Genomic DNA, 27,708 nt, shown 5'->3' on the forward strand with positions numbered 1-27,708 from the left:
TTTTTCAGGTGAAAAAAATCTGAAGTTCAGAGTGGTTGTTTAGTCCAAGGTCATAGAGGTCATTAACCTCAGAGTCAGATTTTAAGTCTGGGGCCTCTGACTCCACAGCCAGTTTCCACTGCAGTGCCAGTATGTGCTCCACCCCTCTGTTTTACTCACAGACCGGGCAATGGAATTGGCAAGGAGTCAGTTAAATGGCCACAGTACCTAACTATACATCTGTTTCACTTTCACATCCATTACTGCAGAAGTGGAACAAAAGAATAGCACAGAACAAGAATAGCACATTGAATAAGCATTAAATGCCTACTATGTTCCAGGCAAATGCTAAGAGTATAAAGACAAGGGTAATTGGCATCTTTGGGGTGCATTGGGGTTTGCAAAGCTTGTAACATTTATCATGTCATTTGACCTTAAAAATGACTCTCTGAGGTGCTATTTTTCCTAATTTACAGATGAAGAACAAGGTGAGAGGCGTGCTCATGGTCAGGCAGCTAATAAGAGACTGAGGCAGGATTTCAAACTCAGGTCTTTCTGAATGGAAGTACTATATCCACTGTATTGCACTCCTTTTCAAAAAGCAGTGCAACTATGCTGGGGAGGCTGGATGGCCAGGCACAATGGGCTCTTCCCATCTTGTATCAAAGGGAAAAGAACTGTATTTGGAGTCAGGGAGCCGAGTTCAAGTTCTTACTTTCCTGTTTATTATGTGTAATAATAACAGAACTTTTAAGTTTCATCATCCATAAAATGGGAATATTGAGACTTGTATTACAGGCTTCTTGATTGATGTAGAAAGTATGCTTTGTAGGCACTGCCATATCAGAGAAACGTGAGCTGTAAGGATGATATTGCTCAGGGTGGGCTCTAACAAAGAAGATAAAGCAAGAGGCAGAAAATCCAGTGCAGAATTTAGACCATACAAGTCTTTCTCGTTTTTTTAAGACTCTCTTGAGTCATTTACACGACGAAGGGTGTGAGAGCCAAGTGCCAAGTTCTGACTGTGATCTATTTTCTCCCCAATATGATACTTTTAAGGTCAGCCAATATATGACTACTGGCTGAAAGCCTCCTACTGAGGTTCTGTGGCAATCATTGTTGGAGGAACACAAGACCAAAAGAACCTTTCCTTTTTGATTAAATTGAGGACCTTAGTAGTCCTCCCTAGGGCAGGTGATGATCCTGCTTGTTGTCATGTGGCAGAGGAGTAGGGAAAGCTAGAGTCAGGAAAACCTCAGATCCATATTGGCTGTGTGGTCCTGATTGAGTAACTTAACCTCTCAGCCTGTTTAGTAGCGAAATGGGGATGGAAGATACAACCCAGAGCACTTGCCTTTCAGGGTTTTTGTGAGAAGCAAATGAGCTCATATGTGTCAAACAATTTAAGAAGAAATCTTTATTGATCTCAATTTTATATCATCTTCATTTCTAAATATATCTCTCCCCAGAGGCTTTATCAGATTTAAAGTACCATATAAATAGCAGTTAGTTATTATTATTGCCAGTGATCTTATTAATGGTGGTTTCCAAGAATCCTATATGTTAGGCCAGGAGTTTTAACACTGCAGATAAAGATACTGAGGCCGGAGGGGGATTGGCCTGCCCAAAGTCTCCCAGAAGCCAATTCAAGATTAGAATTAACACTGTGGAGTATTTAGCCAGTTATTTAGCTCTCTGGGCTCTGAGGCTGTAATATGTAGGAAGCTATTGAACAAAGCTCCATGTTAGAATGTGGCTGATCCCAAGTTAGATTTCTTTCATCCCTGAGAGCTTTACTTCCTCACCTTCTGCCTTAGTCTCCTTTTATAAAATTGAATCGCTCTAGAGGAAGCCTTTATGGCATTGCTGCTAACCCTGTGAAGTCAAAAACACTTATCATAGCAGAAGTTCCCTACTAGTTTTTTTAATGTAAGTTCTGTAAAGACACCTAGGATAGTTGTGAGCATTGGATGGGGCGGGGGGGGGGGGGGGGAAGGAAGGGGAAAGGAAATATATAGAAGGAAGAAAGAGAGAGGGAAGGAGGAAGGTGGGAGGAGAAGAAAGGGAAAGAGAAAGATGGTCTCTATGATTTCTAAAATCTAGACTGGAAAGCTTTGGACACTATTTTTACTAGTAGGAGGTATGCAGTGGAGCACTGCAATAAAGTTAAAAATGATAAAAACAAAAGTAATGTTAACTTCAAGTGTTACTAGGTTACCTTGTTTAGAAAAGGAACTCGTTTTAGAGCTGCATAATCTTAAGTGCAGTACAGTTAAGGGGAGGTGGGAGGAAGGGGGAAATACTATAAAAAGGCACACATGACTATGTATGGAGGAAGACTACCAGTATTTTTCACCACTGAGCCTTGTTTTTAATTGAATGTTCCAAAACGCCTACTCTTAAGATATATTCTCTAAAAGATAATAGAGAGAAGGCTGTAGGACTGAATATAAACCTCCAAAGTCAGGGCTATAAGAGATTGATCCTTTTATAAATGAACTTGTCAGGTGGACCCCCTTTAACCTAGGGTTATAGATTTGAACCGAAAAGGATATTATTTATCATAGAACCAAGCCTTATCATTTTGCAATACTGAGATCCAGAGACAAGTAATTTTCCCAGAGTCTGAGAGGTAGCAAGATACTGAACTGGGATTCGTACCCAAGCTTTCCTACTACAAATTCAGAGTTCTGGCATCACACCAGCTCAGCTGGCAAAGCTTTTCCTACATCCGTCTTCAACATTTCAAGCCCCAGTTCTCTCGGCAAAAGAATCTTAACTCCTTTGTCCTAGGACCCCATTCTAGAATAGGATGGATGGGATGAACCTTTGTAATTGAAAGAAGGGTTACTTTAGCAATCTAGAGTGGCAGAGATGTAGTGTAGACATACAGTGGTTCACCAGACAATCTCTTTCTTGCCTTCCATATATGAATGAATGAGAAAGCATTTAAGTACCTGCTGTGTGCCTCGTACAGAGACAAAACAAAAAATTAGTCCTGGCTCTTGAGGAGCTTTTGTTCTTGAAGACCAGTGGATCTCCCCTGCTCAACTGGGCGCTGTTGGTTATTGCCATCCTCTTCCTCCCCGGCCTCCAAAAGTGGAATCCTGGAAAAAATATCCAGAAAGCATACCACAAGACTTTCTGAAATTTCAAGTTGTTTTGGTGCAATTTGACCTCGATTTGTATTGGGGAAGAACACTGGGTTTGGAATTAAAGCTTGGTTCCAGCTCCTAGTGCTAGTACGTAATGAGTAACCTTAGGCCAATCAATTTACTTACTCTAGGCCTATTTTTAACATGAGGAGGCTGAGCTGAGTGATTCCCCAAGATCCTGTCTCATTCCCCTGAACCATTTCTACCCCCACAGAAGCATAAGGTGACCTTATTATCATCTATACAGTGCTATATGAACTAGAGAACAACCATTTTTCCCTTCCTCTGGCACACCAGTGACCACTGTGCTGGATTTGGGGAAAGATATGGATAAGAGTTGCTTGGGAGGAGAATGTGTTGATGGGTTGCCATTTGGACAGCTAGAGGAACCTCATTGTCTAACCTTTTATATTCTCTATATTGGAAAAAAAAAAAAAAAAAGTATCATTCAGGTATCCCATTCAATCCATGACTACCCTAGTGATTTTGATTGAAATATAAATAATGTCATTTAAAAGTGGGTCATTTTGGTATGGCCCTTAATTTACCAAGAAAACCGAGCAAGAGAATAAGTACATAATCTGTTAATCATATTAGAAAGTACCCTACTCAACCCCTTTAAAGTCTAAAGGAGAAAACTAATGCCCAAATCAATGTCCAAAACCACACAGGTAGTATGTGTCAGTCCTAGGATTTAGTCCCAGCTCCTCTGACACTTGGAGCCAGTGTTGTTTCCACTGTACCATACTAATAATTGAGCCCTTTGACATTTTTCCATTTAAAAAAATTAAGGCATTTCAGTATTATGTGGCCTTTTTCTACCTAGATCAGCCCTGAAGAATTCCAAGGCACCAAGCATAATGTGCCGGAAAGAACATGGAACTTGGAATTAAAACTTAATAGCTGGACAATTCATTCTGTGGCCTTTGGTGTCCGCATCTCCAAAATGGATAAATGAGACTGAATGATTTGCCTTCCAGCTCCAGAATTCTGTGGTCCAATCCACAGAATCCTTTCCTCTGTTAAAGAGATTCAGAACAACAATCTTTTTAGTAAATTTAACATACTTGAATCAGGGTGGAAGATATTCTTCCTCAAATCTTTGTGGACAGAATTGCCTTGAGAGGATGAGATTTCCCTAACAGCCTGCCAGCATGAGCTTTCTTGAGGTAATTTTACCAGCTCCTTGACTCAAAAATAGTCTGAAAATGCCTTTTTAGAGGCTTGGTCCATAGATCCAGCGGTCCAACTAAATCTCTCATATTGTAGACAAGGAATCCAGGAAAGCCCTCACTTACCAAGGTAACACATAGAAGGACTTTGAGCCCCATTCTGCTGACTCCAGAGCTAGTTCTCTTCCCGCTGGGCCACACTGGCTCTCTATTCAGCCACAGGACATATGCCCTTGTCCTTACAGTGACCATTGTGTGCTGGAACTCTGTCTTCCCAGAATCAGCCAGAGTCAGGGTCATCAAAAGTCTTTATTCTTGGTCTTTTGTGGTCTCGGTCAGGGAATTAGATCTAACAATCTCCACACCTCCTTCCTCTCTCTCCACCACCAGGAGAATGCCTCAATTTCCTTGTTCTACTCCACCCACACAAGTCACTTCCCCTTCTTTATCCCACAGATCCAGCCAGCACAGAATAGTTGGGGAGGGTCATCCTTCAAACAGGTTAATAGAGAATTGTCCAATTGGCAATTAGTCTCACGTGCTCCATTATCCAAGTGCATTTGCTCAGTTCTAGCCCTTTACAGTTGTGCACTGAGAGGGTACTTTAAGAGAGGTGGCATGGTAATAATTTAGAAAAAAAAAAAGCCTCAGGTTGAAATCCAGAGAACTAGCTCAAAACCTGATTCTAGGTAAATGACCTTGGATATATCCGCTGACACTTTTCCTGTCTCTTAAAAAATGGGGCTGGATGATCTCTGAGGTCCCCTCCAGACCAAAATCTGGGATCCCAAATAATTTTTGGCTGTTTGGTGGGAAGCCTGATTTAAGTACAGAGCCTTATGATCAGCAAGAGCGTGCCAGAACCAGAGTTAGAAATGCCTAATTTAGAGACAACATGAGTGACATTGCAGTATATCACTTTATTCCCAAGGAAAACTAAACAGCTAAGAGTTGAGACAAGTCTGGTGCAAGATGCGTAATCAAGCATTTATTTCTATTTGCAGCCTAATAATGGTAGAGTATTAATTGTTTTTTTTGGTATGATGGTTTTTTTTCTCCCTAAGCCATGTCATTAGAACCATGTAGTTACCCCAGAAAGTTCAGGGCATGAGGGGAGCCCAAACTGCAGATTTCCCTCACTATTGAGTCTGCAAATGAGCAGTCACATGCCTCAGAAATGAATGGTTAGCTCTCCGGGTGTCCTTGCTGCTTCTGCTGCCTTCCATTGCCTTAAATCCCTTACCCTGGGGATCTCCTCTGATAGGAGACACCTTTATTCCTGACCTGAAAATGGCCAAAGAGCCTGGAACCTCGGTGCACTCGGAACTGCTTCATCCGACAAAGAAGCAGAAGGAGTAATTAAAGAATTAGGCAATTTGGCTTTCTATATTTAGTGCTCTGCTCATCCAAAGCACGCCAGACCTTTTTCCCAGGCTCTTTTTAGCTGTCAACGTAAGAAAGTTAATATTAACTGTTCTAATCTTAAGGGCATGTAAATTTTTCCCCATTAGGGTTTTTTTTTTTTTTCTATTTTAGGGCTGCCTGTTTCTTGGCTCTCTAAATGATTGATTTCATAGTACACCTGGGTGGCCGGCCCCCTTGCCTGCTTGTCCCCCATCCCAGCAATTGTTCTGTCCCCCTTCTGGAAGGTGCAGGGAGGGGAGTTTGGCTCTCCTGCAGGGCAGCATTCTTAGAATGCAGCAGACCCGCAGCCAGATGCACCCAGGTCTGATGTCAGGCAGGACGGCTAATTTTAGCTTTGGGGTCCTTGGCGCATCATAGCTTATAAATTACCCACGAAGCCTGTGCATACTGCAGAGATTTTTAAAGAGGAAACCAATTAAATTTTCATGGTGAGAAGAGGAGGCAAAGGCTGCTGGAGAGAGTCAAACATTAGAAGCAGCCAGCCTTGTACCGAGTGCTAATGCTGAAAGTTGGTGATGGGCCTTGGTGGCTGTGGCTCTTTGGTTTCACTGAACCCCTATCGGGGAGTTAAGAGTTTCATGAGAAAATTCTTAGCGCTAGAAGGCAGATATCACTCCCTCTGAGCGCAGTGTCTTATCATTCTTGGTATTTTCTCTCCATTTTTAATAGCCTCTTTTTATTTTTTCCTCATTAAGAGCTGTCTTTGCAGAATGTGAAATTCTCCCCAAGGAACTCATCAGGTCTTAGGTTCAGGGCCAGAAGAAACTTGAAGGGTCTTCTAGTCCATTACCACCTTCCCATTTTATAACTGAAAACCCAAATGTTAAGTAACTTCCTTAGGTTCTACAAGAAGTCAGTAGCAGAGCTAGGCCTGTTCATTCCCATTTCGATTCTTTTTTCAGAAATGCAAGTAATTTTTTTCTCCTGAGGCAATTGGGCTTAAGTGACTTGCCCAGGGTCACACAGCTAGGAAGTGTTAGGTGTCTGAGGCCAGAAAGTAACTTTTTAACTTTTTTTTGCTCAGTCTCACCTGTCATTCAATTCCACAAACACTATATGTATGTGAGCTAGGGGTTCCCGTCCCAGCCCTGAAGCTTCCTAGATAGATGACCACAATTAAATCCGGCCGCAGGAATTCTCTAAGACTGTATGATATAAGCAGATTGCAGTCTCCAAGGAAGGGGGATATTCCCACAACCAGAAAACCACTGTGTTTGACAGATGTATGTACCTAGTACTGTGCTAGCTGCTGGGAATACAAAGAAATGAAACGCCTTCAAGAAACCGTTAGAGGGACATAGTTTGAGGATAGTGGGTGGACTTCTAGGAAATAAGACCTGTACTGAGCTATAAAGGAAGCCAAAGATTGGGGGGAGGGGGCAAAAGGTGGGGAGGGAAGGCATTCCCAGAATGGAGAATCCTTTGGGTCAAGATCACAGAGATAGAATGTTGAATTCTGGGAATAGGGAGCAGCTTGTAGACAATTGGCCGGAATGTTAAGTGTATGGAGGGATGTAGTGTGAAATCAGTCTAGAAAGGCAAATAGGAGCCTGATCTATGGGGGGCTTTCAACATGTTGAGGAGTTTGTATGATTTAATTCCAGAGGCAATAGGGAGCTACTGCAGATTTTTGAGGAGACGAAGGCACCTATTGTGTCCCATGTTCTATGCTAAGCACTCTGCAAATGAACACATATGGCATATTTTTTGTTTGGTGAGACCTGTACCATGGATAAACTCCAGTTGTAGAAACCCCCTTCCACTGAGGTAAATCAATGGAACTATGATTTACCTATGGAACAAGTCTATAAAAATTCTGAACCCAAAATATAAAGACAGTAACATGGAGTGTCTCTTGACTCCTCAAGTTTCTGCTGGAAGTTGGGCTTCTAAACAGGATTTACCATCCCTATTCGTGGACTAATACTACTTTTTTTTTTTTTTTTTTCCTGAGGCTGGGGTTAAGTGACTTGCCCAGGGTCACACAGCTAGGAAGTGTTAAGTGTCTGAGACCAGATTTGAACTCGGGTCCTCCTGAATTCAAGGCTGGTGCTCTATCCACTGCACCACCTAGCTGCCCCCTAATACTACATTTTGAGAATTCTATGAGCCATTTTCATTGAGGAATAAGCAAAAACCTATCTTAAGAAGTCTCTCTCTTCTGTTCTCTTAAACAAAACAATTTTCCCAGCCTATTTCCACAGAACTTTGTCATCCATATAACCTTGGACCACTTCCTGAGGTGGAATAATGGCAGAAGATGAATGGGAAGCTCGTTTTGGTGCTCTCTCTGATGGGTCTGATTGTACAGGATTCATCTTCCTATAGCCTGATTGGTCATCCCGTGACATCAGTGTGTGTTGCTGGGACGACTTGACCCAAGCAGTTGACACAAAACCTCCATCAAAGAGCTTAGACTTTTGCATCTTCTTCGATCATAGCCTCTGAATTAAGCTTAGGGGGAGATCCTTCCCCATGCATGTCCCAGGCCTCTGAGACTGTGACTCCTTGTTTTAACCACTTAGGTCTCAACTCCATGACCTTTGTAAGACAGGTAAAGCCTTGAGGGAGGCGTGGGGTGATGAAAATTAAATTGGACCAGAATCAATCAAAATCTCGGCCATTAACACCTCGATCCTGAGCAACCACTTTTGCCAACTTCAGTTTCCTCATTTGTGAAATGTGAGAAAAGGGGTAAATGGCATCTGAGGTCCTTCTCTTCTCTAGGATCATAGACCTATAAAGGACCCCAGAGACCACCAAATCTAATCCTTTCATTAGTCTCCATCTACAGACTTCTCCTATGGAATAGAATAGATGAGTTCCAGAGCCCTTAAGTATTCCTAACAATCAGCCTCAAAATTTAGTTTTGGTCCCAGCCTGTGACTTTTCAGTGCAAGGATCTCCCTTTGTGGAAATGCCCTCCCCTGAGCAGATCAACACTTTTTTCTATCACTTAAGAGTCTTAGCAGTTAGCCTAGGAGAATGAGATCCGTCCCTCCTGTAATTCAGTTCTGACAACATTTATCAAGTACCTGCTTACATGCGTGGGGGTCAGGGATTTGTGATGATAAGAGTTTTGGATGGGGATTGAGGAAGACCTGCTTTCCACTTCCCAGCTCTGAAGCTGGAAGTCAGTCAAACTCTCAGCCTCAGGAATTCTCTAAGACTGGATGGCATAAGCGGGTTGCAATCTCCGTGGAAGGAGGGCATTCCCACAACCCTACTTCTCTCAGCTGGAATGGGGCAGAATTTAAACTCAGGTTTTCCTTACACTAAAACATAACCTTTATCCAATTCCATCAACCTTAATCATTAGCGTGCATTTACTAAGGAAACACAATCTCCATCACCCATGATGTGTCACAAAGGAAAGCAGTTTGCCCTTCAGGAGCCTTCATCTAAGCTATATAGGGGAGAGAAAAGGGGGCAGGAATTGAGTCACAGAAAGCAGCAAATTAAGTTAATGGGAATGAGGTGATTACACCTAGAACATTGGCTTTTTGTGCAAAATGGTCACTATCCAGATTATTTGACTTCCATATGTATTCTTAAAAGATTCTGCTTTCTTAATAAAACTACAGGAACCTGGGTTTCTCACAGTAATAGTGGTTTTTAGAATATATTTTTATTTTGTTAAATATTTCCAATTAACATCTTTTTAAATTTGAATTTCAAATTCTCTCCCTCTCCCCTGCCCCTTTTCTAATCCTTGAGAAGTCGAGCGATATGATAGTTAATCAGCATGTCTACAGGTAACCTAACACAATGCATCCCCAGGTTTGTTGTTCCATGTTGCCTGGATTTCTACTGCTTGTACTTCATTCTAGGAGAAAATAGACCCTCTATCTGTCATAATCCATCATACTTTCTGTAGCTTCAGTGCTAATTTTGGAGTTCTCATCTCTAATGGAGAAAGATAAATAGCAGGGGAAAATAATTTATTAAAACCTTTCAGCTTTAAAAAAAAATTGGCCTAGAATTTCACTATAAATAGAAAAAAAAAAAATCAGATCTGGGGGCTCAGAACTTTGTGGATGAAGATTTTCCAGGAGTGCTTGATTTCACACAACAGCCTGACGACTAACTGTAACTGTTCAGAACAACTTTGCAGAAACTTGGGCCGTGCTAAAATCTGGGCTGGATCTCCGTCTCCTTAACGCTTCGTGTTTGCTGATCATCCCTTCTTCGTCCCTTCGGCCCCCAACAGAGCGTCATTCTAATGTGTCTGTGTCTCTTGTCCTCGAGGTCATTGTCATGAGACTAACCATGGCAGAGAGAAATATTTTGACAATCTCGAGGCCCTGGAAGCTACCGAAGATGACCCTTCTGAGAGTGGACAAGAGGAGCCCAGGATCTCCATTGAGAATTCAGGGAGAGACTCAGATTCCCTTAGACTTCAAAGTAAGTTGAATTTTACATTTCAAATGGGGCTTGTAGGAAAAAGTCAGTTCCCAAACTCTGAGTCCTGGTTTCTCAATGGAAGTCTGTCACCTTGCAGTGTGAATCAGGAGGGAGCCACTGAAGACGAAACAGAAAATACTGTAACGTCCCCTCTTTGCTTCTCACTGTCTCTCTTGTTGGACTAGGACAAGTTAGAGGGCAGCCCTGGGCTTCAGAACACTTCCCCCCTGAACCAGATGCTAAAAGATCTTTTCATTGGGGCTATTTAAAGATGCTTCATCTGGAAAGTGAAGTCATAAAGGGAATGGCTTAGACTTGAGGTGTGGTTCTCAAACTGGCCAGGGCTCCTCCCGAGGTCCCCCACCAGGCCCGGGCCCAGCCGGGACCCTCGCCGTCTCCGGATCAGTACAGTGGCAGAGTGAGCACTCACGAGGCTGTCTGTTTCCTCCTAGGTAGAGGGCCGGCCGTGAGGGTAAGTTGCCTTCCAGTGGATGATGGTGTCTTGTTTGTAGCCCGGTGGCTTAACAGCTAGACTTTACCTTACGTGTGATTAAAAGAGGCAAACAGAATAACATGCGTTTCTGCCTCCTTATGCTCTTGCTAGAAAAATATAAAACTCATTTAAGAGAGCTCTGCTTTAGGCTCTTAAGAATAATAAGTCTAAGAAGATTATGAAGCAATTTTTTTAAAAAATTACAAGTATTTAGGTGTCAGGCACTTTTCTCACTAATCTTTAATTGTTATGAACGATAATCTAATCCTTCCCTTCTTCACAAACACCTCCCACCCACCCCCGTCCTTCTCTCTTTCCAACTTTTAGGAAGCATGTTCACGGACTGTGGTTCTGTTGTTTGGGGGCTTATGAACAGCCTTTGTAGGCTTTCTAAAACCATGAGCTTTGACTCTGAGCGAATGAATTCTAACCGTTTGCTTGCAACTTTTGAGAGAGAAAAAAAAGCCCATTTATCTTTCAGAGTTACCAGTTCTCCCTTCTCTTTTTCTGAGATCATGTAAAAAGTTAGGCAAATTCGGCAATTCAACACGCTTTCATGAAGCTTCCAGTGTGGGCCAGGTGTGGGGATTGAAATGGAGACCATCACAGAGGCTTCCATCCTTCTTCAGGAAACCCAGCACAGACAAGGGCAGTTATGAATCCCAGCTCTGAAGCCTCTTCCCTCCATAATCTCAGGCAGGCCACTATCTTCCCGGGCCTTAATTTCCTTCATCTCTCTCCCTTTTTTTTTTTTAATATTTTAATAGTTTTTATTTACCAGCTATATGCATGGGTAATTTTACAACACTGACAATCGCCAAACCTTTTGTTCTAATTTTTCCCCTTCTTCCCCGCCCCCCAGATGGCAGGTTGACCAATACATGTTAAATATGTTAATGTATAAATTAAGTACAATTTATGTATATATGTCTAAACAGTTGTTTTGCTGAACAAAAAGAATTGGACTTTGAATTTCCTTCATCCCTTAAGTGAGGAGAATCAGACTCAGAGATCTCCAAGATTCCTTGTTCTCCAAATCTAAAATCCCATAAATAAAAGACCAACTAGGTTCAGAGGGCGCAGGGAGCAGACGGACTTCGATCCCCAGCAAGCTTGGGAATCAGGGGAAGTCCTGAAGGAAGCAGCTCTTGAGCAAGTCTTGGAAGAGAGGAGCAGGTCAAGGTGAGAAGTAAGAGCGTTCCAAGTAGGGGGCAGAGGCCGCCCAGTGGGGACAGGCAGCAAGCCAGTTTGGAGGGACCACAGTGCATGAGGGGTCAGTTATACCGAAAGGGGCAAAAATGGAGGTACTTCTATTGGTGGAGATGAAATCCTAAAAACAAACAAACAAAAATAAAATACTCTTTTATTAGAGAAATTAATAATATTAATAGTTGAATTTATTAGAGAAATTAATTCTCTATTTTGGCAGGTTTTTTTTGCTTTGGGCCATGGGGCAAATTTGCTTCCAGCTTTCCCCTGCACCGCAACCCCACCCTGCTACACACACACCTTTTTGATCTACAGCCTGAAATTTGCTTAAATTTTTTTTAATTAGTAAAATTACCCATGTTTATATCTGGTAAATAAAAACTATTAAAATAAAAAAATTTTTAATTAAAGCTTTTTCTTTTCCAAAACATATGCATGGATAATTTTTCAGCATTCATCCTTGCAAAACTTTGTGTTCCAAATTTTCCCTCCCACCTCCTCTCCTAGATTGCTAATAATCCATTATATGTTAAAAATTAAATTTTTCCAAAAATTAATTTAAAAAAATTAAATTTTTCCTCATTAAACATTCATCAGTGCCCAAAACTGCAACTGTTCCTTCTTGCCCTTTAACTCAAGCTGCCTTCTCTTGGAGGGTCTGTGGCCCTTTCCAGAGGATTTGACATTAAGGATCCACTTAAACAGAACTTAAGAAGAATTCACAACCTGACATTTGTAATGATTTCACTGCAAGAGGTGTGCCTCACTTTAAAAAAGACTTCCTGTACAAAAACCTGACCTCAAACTAGATGAGGTAGGGATGATTTATTCCCTGTGGAAAATAATTCTTTAGTGTAAAAAAAAACAAAAAAAACGCAAAGCTCCTTTGGTACTCTAAAAATATGATGCAGCCCAACAAAAATTCTACTGGAGCCTCACTTTTCAGGTGCATGGAATGCTGAGCTTTGAATCAGAACTTACTGGCTGCGTGATCCTGGGCAAGTCACTTATAACTTTTTTCTACTTTAGTTTGCTCAGCTGTAAAATGGAGATAATAACTGTAAGATGCTTACCATGGTGCCTGGCACAGAGTAATTGTTTAATAAATGCATGTTTATTTTGCAAAATGTGGTTTAATTGAAAGAACATTAACCTGAGACAAAAGGCCTGGGCATGACTCCTAGCTTTGGAATTTGCTAGCTGTGTGATTTAAATTTTCTGAACTTCAATCTCTAAATTGCTTCTTTTTTTTTCTTTGTGTAACTGTTCCCTCCCTGTGCAGGTTAAGTGACTTTACCAGAATCACACAGCTAGTATTCAAGATTTTGAGGCTAAATTTGAACTCAAGTCCTCCTGACTCCCGGGCTGGTGCTCTATCCAGTGCACCATCTAGCTTCTCTTCATTCCTAAAATTGGGATACCATGGGGGACTTATGATATGGACATGGGCAGTCTCTCTGCTGGCATAAATAGCTTATGCATCCCCACTGTGTGCACACCGTCTCCTCCTGGGTGGTTCTTCTCTGGGGAAGGCCATCACAGACGGGTTCTGCCCACTGCACCAAAGGCTTTTACAGTACAAGGACTTCCACTGTTGTCCTTCACCCTCCATATCCACCAGTCTGCTTCTTCATTAGGGATTTCCTTTCCACCACAGCATCCTACAATCACCAAGGTTCGAAGATTGGGATTGGACCCGAGATTTCATTGGGCTAGATCAATGGTTCTCAAACTTTCAGTCTTCCCTCTTAAAAATTACTGAGGGTCCCCCTCCTCAACAAAGAGCTTTTTTTTTTTAACTCAGGTTATAGTTATCAATATTTAATATAATATAAATTAAAATGGATATATTTTTTAAATATGCCTTAATTCATTTAAAAGTAATAAAACCATTAAGCATTAACATATGTAATATTTTTCATAAAAAATAGCTATTTCCCCTCAGAAATGAGTGAGAATAGCATTGTTTTTCAGATCTTTTTAATGTCTGGACTAATAAAAGATAGCTGGATTCTCATATCTCCTTTTGCATTCAATCTATTATAGTATTTTTTTTTTTTGGCTTAGGTATATAAAGAAAATCCAACCTCACACAGAAACGTAGTTGAAAATGAGAATATTTTAGTAAGCCAATAATATCTTAATATCATTATTTAAGATAATTTTGAATTTGAGGACCCACGAAAGGGTCTCAGGGACTTCCAGGGATCTGCAGACCACACTGAGGAACGTTGGCCCAGTGAACCCCTAGATGAGATAGCTCCCTCTGCCAACACAGGTTGTCACCATCTAGTTGCCTAAAGCTCAGAGTTGAGAGGCTTGCACAAATATCCACAGTCAGGATGTGTCAGAGGCAGGCCTGAAACTTAGGCCTTCCCGCCTGTGCCTCCAGGCAATCTGCCTGTCTATATACCGTGCTCCTCTGTCAGAAATTATAATATTTATACTGACTTCTTCATCAGTGTGAGGATTGAGAAAGTACTTTATGACCATAAAAGTGATTAACAAACACATGGTACTATTATTATTGTAAAATACAGATAGATTGTCATTTACATTTCTGAAGTACCTGCCATCTTTCCCTCTCCCACTGAGTCAACATTGATTATAACATAGGCTGGCATCTTGTACTGGGCACTTGGGGTGGAAGGGAGCAAACGGAAGACCCCCACATCCTGCCCACAAGGATTTTAAGAGTCCAGATTTATAATGTGTGTATTTGTTACCCACACACATACATTGGTTCACATAGCATTATACCCCCTACTTTGTCTCCCTCTGCTAGTCCATTCTGAGCTCCACAGACAAATCCACTCCACAAAATTCTCTTTTCCCATATCATACCCCTGGAACCAGATCACATCCCCACGTGAAACACCCTCCTTTTCTCCTCTGCCTCTCCAGCTTCTGCTTTTTCAAAACCCAGGTTAACATCCATTCCCTTCTCTGACTAACCTTACTCTCCATTTTTTATTAATAATAATACGACTAAGGGGCAGTGGAGAGAGCACCAGCCCTGAAGTCAGGAGGACCTGAGTTCAAATCTGTTCTCAGACATTTAACAAGTCCTAGCAGTTCTGACTGTGGGCAAGTCACTTAACCCCAATGGCCTCAGCAAAATAATAATAATAATAATATGAATATTATCATTATTGTTATTTTCCATTCTTAATTCAAACAATTTCTCTCTATATCAGAATCAACAAACCACAGCAGTTGTGACCAGTTTTTGTACAGCCCAACCAGAGCTAAGAATCGTTTTTGCATGTTCGTATAAGTTTTATCCTATTTAAAACTGCGCAGATTATTCTCAGTTCAGGGTCTTAGAAAAGCAGGGCCCCAGGCTAGTACTTTGCCAACCTCTGCTCTGTCATGTGACACGTACCTGTTTCTTTACTTTATTAAAGCTGGTCTCATGGAGTTTCAGGTAATCATAACAATAGCTGGCATTTTTTTTATGGATTCCAAGGTTTTCAAAGTGCTTTATAAACACTCATTTCATGCTCACAACAATCTGGGGAGGTAGGTGCTATCTTTCTCCCTGTTTTACAGATAAGGAAACAGGCAAGGAAGCTAAATGACTGGTCCAGAGTCACACAGATAAGAAATGTCTGAGGCAGGACTTAAAGCCATCTTTTCCAGACCCCTCGTCCAGCAGCTCTAGCTACTGTACCACCAGCTGCTTCTGATAAAGATTTATTGAATTGAACCCCTTTTCTCTAGACCAGAGACCCTATCTTTTCCTTTTTTTTTAATCTCCTACCACATCTAGTAGAGTGCTAAGCAAACAGTCTGTACTTCATAAATTCCCAGTGGTTCCATAGAATCAGAATCTCAGTGATCTGGAAGGGTCATCTCCTCCAGCTTCTACCTGGAACATGGCCTTCGCTTAGAGCAGTGGTCCTCGGACTTTTTAAACAGGGGCCAGTTCACTGTCCCTCAGACTGTTGGAGGGACGGACTATAGTAAAAACACTCTGTCTCCGCCCCTCAGCCCATTTGCCAGAACCTGGCGGGCCTTAAACGTCCTCAGTGGCTGCATCTGGCCCGCGGGCCGTAGTTTGAGAACCCCTGGCTTAGAGCATCCCTGACAAATGGTCATTTGGCTTCCATTTGAAAACTTCCCCTAACAGGAAGCTCATTTGCTTTCTCAGAAACACGCTCCATTTTTGAACCCAAATCTGGAAGTTTGGATTGGTCATAGACCCACCCTCTAGAAACAGAATAAGTCTAGTCCTTCCCTCATATAATAACCTTTCAGTTATTTGAAATTATCTGTCCCCTCCCTTTTGGAGGAAAGGGCAGTCAGGGTTAAGTGACTTGCCAGGGTTCCCACAGCTAGTGTCTGAAGCTGAACTTGAACTCAGGTTCTCCTGACTCCCGGACCAGCACTTTATCCACCGGACCACCTAGCTGTCCCATCCCCTCTCTTCTAACTAAGTTGCCTCTTCCCAACCTAAATGCCCTCAGTTCCTTAAGCTGGCTCTTGTATTATATAAGTTCTCCTGTTTGCTCTCCTCTGCAGCCGTTCCAATTTATCTGCCTCCTTCCTAAAACATGATACCAGGAACTAATCACAGATGGGGACTGACCAGGGCAGACCCAGGTGGAATAAACATTGATATTTTTTAGCCCGGGTACAGCACTTTGCATTTGTTCCAAGCCTACCACAGTCTCTGGCACACAGGCACTTATTAACAAATGCTTGTTGGCTGATTAAGTTTCCCACTTTAGATTTGACCCTTTGTTTGGGATCTGTGGAGATCATTTCATATCCTGGTTCTTTCATCCATGAGTCTAAACCATCAGTCTTTGTTCCAAACCTGAATTTCTCACTCTGACAGTGGCATCCAAATGCAGTTTGAGACACTGTGCTATTTTTCTTTTCATGACATCATCCTCAAAGATTAGGGATGGATGCTCGGCAGCATTAATTACCTTTTAGCAGCCTTGAGCAGTTACTTAAATAAATCAGGTGGGAAAGGAAGGAATTGATTTCTGAAGCGTGTTCTACAGCGGCTGAGGGGGTTACAAGGAGAATCTTATATTGGAAATTCCATATTTAACATGAATACAGTTCTCCTCTGAGTAAAAGATTCGGCTCATCTGCTAGGAGTTTTACATGGTCCTCAGCGTAGTTATCCTCCTTTCATCCTTTTCTCCAACTGGAGACGGAAGGGTTTCTCTCCAAAGTGGAGGGCTCTGTCTTTATGTGGCCCCCATCATCTCAGCTTTACATGGATCTCGGCGTAGTTATCCCCCCTTCATCCTTTCTTCCAGTCTGAGAAGGAAGGGTTTCTCTCCGAAGCTGAGTTCTCTGTCTTCACGTGGTCCCCATCATCTCTGGGATGGCACCTCCCTCCCTCCCTCCCCTGCTGACTCTTCTCTGACTCCACTACTTAATCACTGCACGATCTTGAAAGATCACTCAATTTTCCCTGGGCTTCAGTTTCCTTCTTTGTAAGATAAAGAGATTGGAAAGATGGCCTGTGTGATCCCATCAGCTCCAGATCTATGATCCCGTGAGCCCTTCCTGGTCTTCCTTCCTCATAACTTCCAACATGTTTTGTTCTTTTCCATTTTAAAAAAGAAAAGCCAAAAAAAACACCCTTTCTCTTGATTCTAGTTCCTCCTTAGTTCCTCTAGTTCCTTCACCCTCTCTCAGTCTGTGGGCTTCACCCACTGCTTCTGTCCTTGGGGACCTTTGAGAGATCAACATCAGTAGAGTTTTGGGGACAGGAGCCACGTGGCAAGGATCCCCCCCAAATCCTGGCCACTTGCATCAGGCTTTAATCAATCTTCATCTTCCTCAGCTTTTCAGGAAAAAACAAAATTGACAATTCCACTCCCAGCTGTAATCTATTTGGTTTCTCTGAAGCTACAATTTTTGTAGCTTTCTTAATTTCTGATCAGTCCGTATCTTATTTCTTTGCTAATTCCTCTTCTACCCTAAAAGACTCATCTATCTATGGAATCAGAGGACCTCGGTTCAAATATTATGGCAAAATTGGAATCCGTGACTTTCTGATTACAAATTCAGGGCTTTATGCTGCCTCTCAAAACATTTAGCACACTGTTAGTTGTAAACCAAAGTCCAAACACTTACTGGTGGATTTCATCCTTCTCTCACCCCATTATGAAGAGAAATATAATTTGTCAAGTTTTCCCATTTAGAAACTGTTGCTGGCAGTGGTTTTTAGAAACCCCCGGGGGCAAATGAGGCACCCAGTCTCAGCATCCTGTGCCATTACAGACTGAGGCAGGGCCGTAGCCAGCAGTCCCTGCTCAGGTAAGTGGTACCTGGGGGAAAAAAGGCATGCTTGAGAGCTTGGAATCCCCAGGAGGCTCGTCCAGAGCCTGGCTGCCCTGCCTCAGCCACATGGCCGCTCCAATGCTGCTTTCCCCCAGAACCAGCCAGGATGACGCCCACCCTGCATCTGCTCCCCTTAGACCAGCTTGCAGGTAGAAGAGGAGAACAGGTGGATAAGGCTAATCGGGCTCACCCCTCTTCGGCCCAGGGTACGGTCTGCTTCCCTGCCACTCAGTTAAACCAACCCGGACTCAGTAGTGCAAATGTTCTCTGTCTTTGAAAGCAGAAGAACCTACTTAGACTGAGCATGGCCCAGTCCTCCAGCAATCAGGCGTCCATCCCGTGTCTCTTGATGCTGATGATTTCCCACCTGGCCACAGTTTCTTCCAGACTTGGACAAAGGCAGGGAGAGAGAAGGCAGAGACAGAAAGCCCCTTCCTCACAACCATAAATCTGTCCCCAGAAATCCCCTGCCCCTCGCCCTCCCCCTGCTGTTTCAGAGCTTACGGAACCCCCTCATCCCTAAATCTGGGTCAGGTTGGGATTCTTGGTGCCGAGTAAAAATGGGCAGAACCAAAGTTTTCAACCACGTCTTTTAGTTGTCTGCCTTTCAGCCCCTAAAAGATCATTCTTTTCCTTAACTTTGAGTCAACAGGGTCACACTGCAGCTTTAGCTTCTTGGAACCAGTGCAATAAGATTCTTTGCAGCAAAGCAGTATCTCCAGCCAGTCACTTCTGTGAGGGAAAGCCGGCCACCTCGCCAGCCTCCCAGGGCTCCAGGAAGGAGCATTTCCAAAACCTGGTAGCGGCTGCAGGGCCCGAGCCCCCTCCCACTTCCCTGGAAAACCAGATGGAAATGAAGGAGTCTTAAGGCTTCTGGCTCCTCAGCTGAAAGTCAGGGGGGAGCTTTCAGTAACCCCAATTCCTGGAGCCCCTGCAGCATCACCCCTGGCAAAGTCAGGGCTTTCAGTGTGGTTTCCCTTCAGCCACCCCATGGCCAGACTTTTGTTCCTTTGAGAAGATTTACCGTCTGTTACCTGTCTGAGATATTCCTGGAGCACTTGGCACAGTGTCTAGCACATAGTAGGCACTTTACAAATACACCTTACCAGTCACACACCAGAAGCCTTTCCAGCTTGGTAGAACCTATGGTCTCATCGCATATAGGACTAAGTTCAAGTATCACCATGATTTGTGACTTTAGGAAAAATCATTGAAGCCCTCTACTCTTGGCTTCCTCCTCAGGAAAATGGAGATAATATTAGTGCCTGCTTCCCAGGGTTGTGAGGATCAAATGGGGAATGTGTATAAAGCAAATTGTGAGACTCTCTGTGCAATGTGAATGCCAGGTGTTGGAGTCGGGCTTGCCAGAGCTGGAGCTCTGCCGGCATTGCTTTTGGAAGCCCGGGGGACCTCCATCCCATGAGGAGGGATCACAGGACAGTTCTTCCATTTAAATAAGCAAATAAATGATCACCTTCTTATCTAAATCCATCATCAATAAGGTTTCAAATTGTTTTCCTTCCATTTTGTTAGGTTGTCTTTAAAGTAATACATTCTCTCTCTCTCTCTCTCTCTCTCTCTCTCTCTCTCTCTCTCTCTCTCTCTCTGTCTCTTCTCTGTTTCTTTCTGTCTTTCTCTTTCTTTCACTCTCTCTCTTCTCTGTCTCCTTGTCTGTCTGTCTCTCTCTGTTTCTGTCTCTTTATCTTTGTCTCTATCTCTCTCTCCCTCCTTTCTTCCTTCTCTCCTCCTTTCCCTACTGTTTCCTCTCCTATCTTCCCCTCTCCCTTTTTCCTCCTCCCTCCCCCAGATCCCTTCTAATTAATAGCATATGCTTGCAAGATCAGCATTTGGGACTGTGCCTTTAGAACAGCTGAACAACCCATATAGGAATCGAACATGTGACCTTGACTTCATTTGCCCGGGACTCTCACCCCCTCAATTAATCAGAAATGCTGCTTCAGTGTAAGCTGGTATTGATCAGCAGTTCCTCAGCAGAACCAAGCACCAGCCAGTGGGCATGTGCTACAGAGACTTGTCAAGCATTGTGTCCACTTGGGCAATAACCTGGCGGCCTTTGGGTTTCAGGTACAGTGGTTGCAGAAAGCAATGATTCTGATGGTTTGGAGAGTTTGAGCGACGCCCAGATGTCAGAAGAGATGTTGGCGCTCGTGGATGAATTTGAAAACGCATGGCCTCTCGAAGCCTTTGAAGGAGCGCTGGAAGTCAAAGGGCGACGGATGGACTTGCAGGGGATACGGGTGCTGAAGAAAGGCCTTCAAGATGGAGTGGCCAGCTCCTCCTGCTTTGGTGACTGTGGAGATGATGATGATGATGAGACAGAATGGGTAAGCAGCCAACTCGGGTCAAACATACGGGACTTGTTTGGGGTGGCTGGTATGTAGGGTTTGAGATTGGGGAGAGTGCCCCCCCTTCTGTTTAAAATAGAATTAACTTTCCAGTTGGCCATTAGGTCAGGGGCAACTTTGTCCTTGATAGCATCTTCTGAGCCCTTCCCCATTCTCTTGGACGTGGTTTTGTCAGAGGTCATGGGGCCCTGATGAAATTTGGACTCGGATTAACTTGAATGAAGGTTGTAGATACCTAGTCAGGCCATTACTATTTTTGATTTTTGCATCATTGGATGGAATATTCTCTATTGAGTGGTCTCAGGGAAATAAGCAGCGAATGGTTATTCAGATTTCACAGGCCTTGCCTTCCACCCCAAGCATCCTGCATTCGGGAGTTATTCGCAGGTCAGGTGTCCCTCATCCAAGGCCTCGATTTCATTCTTCCTTATGTTTTCCCTTCTCAGATCACATTCCAGGTCAAACGTTTAAAGAAACCCAAAGTAGAAAGCTCGGATACTCAGGAATCCTCTGGGAAAAACAACGAGGAGCAGATTCAAGCAGAAAATGAGCGCCATTTTCAAAAGACTCTGGAAATTAGTGGCCCCAAGATACCGGCCCCTGGACCACAAGGTAAAAATATCTACATTCTTTAGGACTCAGGGATCATCCATCATCTGTATTGTCCAAATCAGCTACCACAGGACGATTTCAGGCTATGAGAACAAGCGTTATTTCATTTTCTGTAACTGAGCAGACAACTAAGATTTTGAAAAATAAACTCAGTCTGTATCTACAAACATTTTCACCATTTTATTGTTTGGCTGCGTTTTGCATCCACTTTCTCTTGGACCTCAAGACAAATTGACTTTCTTTTCCCATTAAGTGCTACGTTTTTCCCCATTCCTCCAGATTTTGTTCATGTTGTTCCCACAACCTGAAATAATGCCTTTTCTTGTATTCTTTACTTTTTCAAATCTATCAGTCAGCAAACATTAAGTACCTACCTCATGCCAGGCAATATTCTAATTGCTGGGAATAAAAAGAAAGGCAGACTCCCTGTCCTCAGGGGACTTGCACTCTAATGGAAGAGACAGCACGTAGAATCTCTGTACAAACAGGGTAAATGGAAGGTAATGAACAGAGGGAAGGCATTAGAATTAAGGAAGGAGAAACAGGGGTAGGAGGGGGGTCTCACTCGTCCTTAAGCCAAGGATCCTATGACAGAGTTGCCTTAAAAAAAAATTATCTTTGTCTTTCAAAATTAGACTTAGCACTATCGAATTCCATTATATTTTGTGTTTTACTTGGAAATACTCTTATTTGGCAGGGGAAAAGAAACATTGTTTTACACATCTGATAATGACAGTATGAATATATAGGAAAGTGAAGAATTCAGATTAAGGGTAAGGGGAATGGAGCTCGAAAGCTAGAAAGATGGAGATACAATCAAAGAACTGTCTATTTAGAAGGATATTGTCCAGGTCAACCCCTTTTTTCTTTGTAAATAAGAAGGCGGATATGCAGAGAGATTAGATGAATTGTTGTGGAGCTAGTTAGTGAGAGAAGGGAGATTAGATTTCCTAATAGCCACAATAGGTCATTTTCTACTCTACTAGGTGACAAGAACAAGTATAAAGGAGTGACATCCAAGAACAAACATAAAAGGATGTTGTGTATTTGTGTACCAATGGTTTTGGAAAGGAAGGCTGGAATGCCAAAAACAAATAAAAAAGGAAGGAGGAGATGGAATGAGTTGGGAATGCCAGCTCAGTGCTTGTACGGTGGTTATTGTTGTTTGTTCCTCATTCTTGAAGAGGATCATATCAGGGAGACCAAAGGCTTTAACAGGTCTCAGTTTGATTGAGGCAACACCCATTCAGTGATTAAGGTTAGCTAAGAAATAAGGCAAAAATGGCCTCTTTTACCTATTAAAAAAATAGCCTCAAGGGGAAGACCCTCAGGATTTCTGGCCAAAACAGAAATAATTGCACTAATTAAAAGCAAAAGAATGATAACCTCACCCTTTAGGGAAAATGGTTGAATATAAAATCCAAATTTAGTTCCACTTTTTCTATCTAAGAAGAAGTTATTTAGACTAGAAAGAATGTATCATTAATATGAATTTGAAAGCAAAGATAGAGGAACGGATAATTTTTAAAAGCATCAAACTAGGTTTAATGAATTCAAGTCTCTTAGCCCAAATGAGTACATTTTAGAATCTTCAGAAATACATTTGTAAGTGTGCCGGTGAAATCACTATTGGTTGAAAAGTCATGAAGAATGGAAGATAGGAAAGGTAGATTTTAGAAACTACAGATTGGTAAACTGGGCAGTGATCTCTTCGAAAAAGAAAAGATGACTAACTGGGAATACTTAGAGAAAAGGAAGGGTGATCATTAATATCTACAATAAGTTTACTAAAATGAGTCATTTCTAATCTTTATCTGTACTATAGTGGGACAAACAATGAACAGTATCGGCCTTCTCTCTGTAGAAAAGTAGGAAGGGTAGAGAGGTAAAGAATTGTGCTCATGGACTGCTGTCCATTCTACCAGAGTTTTCTTAACCAGAAAAAAATAGCGGCTTAGGAGTGTGATGAACAAGAATAAAGATATCAAAACTTTTTTTATATGAATCATGCTAAGCCAACTCTATTTTTAAATTTTTTTTTTCTCTTGGTTTAGGACTTTGTAATTGTTATACATACCAACGCCATCGGCACTATAACTTGATTTCAGTAAGACATTGTACAAAGTATTTCCTGACACCCTTGAAAATATGTGCTATTGCTGATAGTGGGGAGTTTGTAGTTGGCACAGGAAGCATACCCATAAGGGGTCCTCCAGGAGGGAGATGGCCAATAGTATTCCACAGAGCTTTATACTTGACAGCTCTGTTATCTTCTCTAAAATTTTAATCAGGGACTTGGATGAAGAACATAGAAAACTCATTTTTCAAATGCACAGAATTCACAAAGCTGAGAATTATTATTTTTAAAATTATGAACATAATAAACTTTATGTTTATTTCCCTTCCCTTTACAACTTGCAAAAGCAACATACAAAAACTGAATGTCCAGTGTGCTATTAAAAATCCTGGTGCACAGGGTTCTAAACTTTTGACTTTAGATTTTAATAGCCTTACATGAATAGACTCTTAGTGAAAATTTTGTTTTCAAGCACAAGTGGGATTATTAAAATAATTCCAGAACTGAAGAGAACAGAAAGGACATATAGTTTCCAGTTAGCCACCCATTCTAAAATCCAGTGAATATTTTCCTATCAGGAGGGAGATCATTTTTAAAGATTAGAAGAAGAAAAATTATAGTCGTATTTGATGACCTCAGTGCTGAGGCAATTGACTGATAGTCAGCCTGATATTAACCATAGAAAGATCTGTTATTTTCCAGTACATAATAAGCAATGCCATCAGATGAAATCTAGAAAGCAAAATTAAAGAGAATTCTTGCATCAGAAACTAAGGACCTTAAGGGATACAGGTGACTTCATCATTTCCATCAGTAGAAAACAAAGGCTTTAAAAGAAAAATGAAAATCTGGGACGTGACTAACTGATTACAGATATGGAGTCGGAACATGAGATACCTATTTCCCAGTTGAAGATAAAATATCAGAATAGTAGATTCTTACCAAGGATAAGAAGGAAATCTAATAAACACACACCTTATGAGCTCAGACCACAAGGTCCAAAGGAATTGCATTATAGGGTCCTGAAATAACCAGCAGATATGGAAAGATCATCAGTGATCTTTTAAAGAATATAGAGAATAAAAGAAATGACATCATACTGGAGAAGGATAAATGTCTCAATTTTTATTTAAAAAAAAAAAAAAAAAAAACAGAGGAAGAGAATAGAAACCAAGCTAGTGAGCTTGACTTTGATTCCTGGCAAAATTCTAGATTGTGTTATTGAACATGTAATCACATTAGCATCTAGAAAAGGAAACAAATCCCAAAAAAACAGCCTGACTTTACTAAGAACAGGTTGTGCCGGACAAACCTATTTTTCTTTTTTTTTTTTTTTTTTTTTTTTGATAGTTTTTAACTGGAAACTGCTACAGCTAAATCATAACTAGGTCTTAGTAAAGTATTTGACAGAAAGTCCTTGAGGAAAATCTAGAGGGATGTGCAGTAGATGGTTGGCTAGTTGGATGGAGCCAAAAATTGGTGGGATAATTATACCCCCCCATAGAGTAGTTATTAATGACTAGAAGTCAACTTAGAAGGAGACAGAGTGTGGCACGAATTTGTCGTTGGCCCTGTGCTGATTAATAATTAAACTTTAACAGCGACTTGGATAAAAGTATAAATGACATGTTTATCAGATTTGCAGATGATAAGAAGTGGGTAGGAATAACTAACACATTGAGTAACCAAATCAAACTCCAAAGGACTTTAATAGGCAAAAACAGTAAGATGAACCTAATAAGACAGTTTAGTAGAAATTCATGTCTTACACTTAGATTCAAAAACCATCTTTTAAAATTTTAAAATTCGTGGAATAAAATAAGCATTTCCATAACAGAGTACAATTTTTAAAAGAGACGATTATACAGGAAACTGCAAAACTGTTATACACAACTTAGTATTCCTTTCAAATATTTAACAAAATTATCATGTAAATTGCTTTTGTTTCCTTTTTCTTTCTCCTTCCCCTCTCATAGCTATCATTAGAAAAAAATTGTATATGTGTATGTATGTGTACATTTGTGTATATGTATAAGTATGTAAAAATGTGTGTGTGTGTGTGTGTAAAAGTTTTCTTTACATACTAATATTTATCAGTACCTTCTCTGCATACAGATAGTTCTTCATGTATCCTTTACAGTAAATTTGGGTATTCATAATAGATAAAGTAACTTGTTCACTTCAAGTCATTTTAAAAATCATATTGCTATTAATGTATACGATACAATGTATATAATGTATACAATGGTTCTACATTTTGCTGTTCATTATGTCATGCAAATCTTTCCGTGTTTTTCTAAAAATCATTGTGCTCGTCATTTCTTATAGCACAGTATATTCCATCACAATCACATACCACAACTTATTCAGCCATTTCCCCAATTGATGGTCATCAATTTAAGGAAAAATCCATTTATGCCAATATTTTCTTTTTTTTTTTTTTAATTAATTTTATAATTATAACTTTTTTTTGACAGTACATATGCATGGGTAATTTTTTACAGCATTATCCCTTGTACTCCCTTCTGTTCCGAATTTTTCCCCTCCTTCCCTCCACCCCCTCCCCTAGACGGCAGGCATTCCCATACGTATTAAATATCTTATAGTATATGCTTGTATACCAATATTTTCAAGTGTTTTAAACAGAAATTAGTCTTGGATTTTACTAAAAACCTTTTCTGCATCTATTAATATAATCTTTTTTTTTTCCATTTCCAATTTCTCAGCATATTCAGGACTATGATGATAAATTGTCCCTGATGACAAAAAGAGTTCATCACAGAAATTTCTGCAGATCTGTTCTATTTCATGTCTTTTTTGTTGTTCTTGTTCTATCCTTAAATGTTTGAGGGATGATTTTATTTGGTTATACTTTTCCCCAAGCTTTCGGTAAGCATATTCTTCCTTCCACCATTTTCCTCTGTTTTGCAAACCAATACAGTTCACATTCTCTCATTCTGCTCTGTAAAAGGAGGTTATATTCTAAACTAGTTTTACATTTGACTGCCATCTCTGTCTGCTTGGCAAGGAAATCCAGTATTTACTGACCAAGACTATTTCTAAGCTCTAGATTTTCTCATTATAGCAACTGATTTACATCAATTAAAACTGTTAGAATTTTTGTTGGCATCCATTTCTCAATCTGTTTCTCACGTTTTGTTGTCACCTGTTGAAACATCACAGTTCAGGTTGTGATTGTTGAAATTATAGGCCATATCTTTTCCTTAGTGTTGCTTAGAAACTTATTTTAGGCATAATGTCTAGAATGAGACAAGTAGGGCCATGCTGTTTGTTGCCCTGGTCAGAGCATATCTGGAGTATTGTGTGAAGTTCTGGGTGGTCCTGCATTTTAAGGAGACACAACCACAAGCTAGAAATGGATCAGAAGGCCAAGAGCAGAATACACAAAATCCCCAATATTATTTTATGAGGATTAGTGAGAGGAAGTCAGTATTGTTTTGTTTAGAGAAAAGAAAAACACTAAATGTGAGTTTTCATGGGGGGAAAAGAATTAATTTTGTTCTGCTTGATCTCCTAGAGCAGAACAAGGAATAATTATGGAATGGATAGGCATTTCAGAGAAACATTTAGACTTGATATTAGGAAAAACTCCCTACAAATTAGAACTATGGGAGCATGGAACATATTACCTCCAAAGATAATGGGTCTCCGGTCTCACCTCTCCTCCCCCATATCCAGAAGGCTTCAACAAGAATAGGATGACCTCCTGTCTGAGATGTTTCAGAGAGGATTCTTGCTCAGGTATGACTGGGAAGATCCTTCCAACGCTGATTCCATTAAAATCTGTAAAATCAGACTTGAAGCCTTAGCTCCAAGGGCCATCCACTCACAGGATCATTTGTGGCCATTTCCAGGAGGTCTTCTGGGATTGTTTCTGTTCTCCTTAATCAAGGTCCCATGCCTTCCCCTTCCCCCCAACTTCCATACACAAATGAATATAGGTATACATACATGCATTAGGTATACATACATATACATATGTTTGTGTCTATATACAAAACAAAGTATTTAGTCTGTAGAGGATAGGTTAATTTTCAGCCCCTGTTATAAAAACTCCCCAGTACTGCCCACTCCAGTCCACAGAATGGTAACTATTGTGCTATGTAGTTAAGACTGATGGCACAGAGACAATTGATTTTGAAATGACTTCGGTTAATAATTTGTGGTTTCCTGTTTGTTGATAGTCAGCTTCTATTTTTTGTGATGCTATCCAGTGCCTGTCAAGTGGAGTATCTTTAAACTCTAAAATTAAAGGGCATGTTCTGTATAACCCCTATCAAATTGCTTAACATCTAAAAGAAGGAGGGAGAAAATTTGGAATTCAATATTTTTGTAATCATGTTAAAAACATCTTGACATGTAATTGGGGGGAATAAAATATGTAATTTAAATTTTTCAAAATTAAGCTAGCAAGAAAAAGAAAACCACACATTAACATTTAATATTCATAATTTGAAGTCATGAGGCTTTTGAATCTGTTCTC

General features: G+C 41.0%; 1 protein-coding gene across 2 annotated transcripts in view; it reads left to right on the forward strand.

Annotated features, from left to right (window-relative positions):
* Window positions 1-27,708, forward strand: part of TTC17 (tetratricopeptide repeat domain 17) — a 105,275-nt gene that overhangs the window by 66,014 nt on the left and 11,553 nt on the right. Inside the window, exons 17-19 of one of the 2 annotated variants that reach the window (XM_074276630.1) lie at window positions 9,980-10,135; window positions 20,235-20,494; window positions 20,962-21,127. In XM_074276630.1, the coding sequence (XP_074132731.1) occupies window positions 9,980-10,135; window positions 20,235-20,494; window positions 20,962-21,127 (582 nt within the window). The remainder of the gene's footprint in view (window positions 1-9,979; window positions 10,136-20,234; window positions 20,495-20,961; window positions 21,128-27,708) is intronic. The other variant, XM_074276628.1, reaches the window with a different exon arrangement.

Source organism: Sminthopsis crassicaudata, chromosome 6 (genome assembly GCF_048593235.1).
Source record: "Sminthopsis crassicaudata isolate SCR6 chromosome 6, ASM4859323v1, whole genome shotgun sequence".
NCBI lineage: Eukaryota > Metazoa > Chordata > Mammalia > Dasyuromorphia > Dasyuridae > Sminthopsis > Sminthopsis crassicaudata.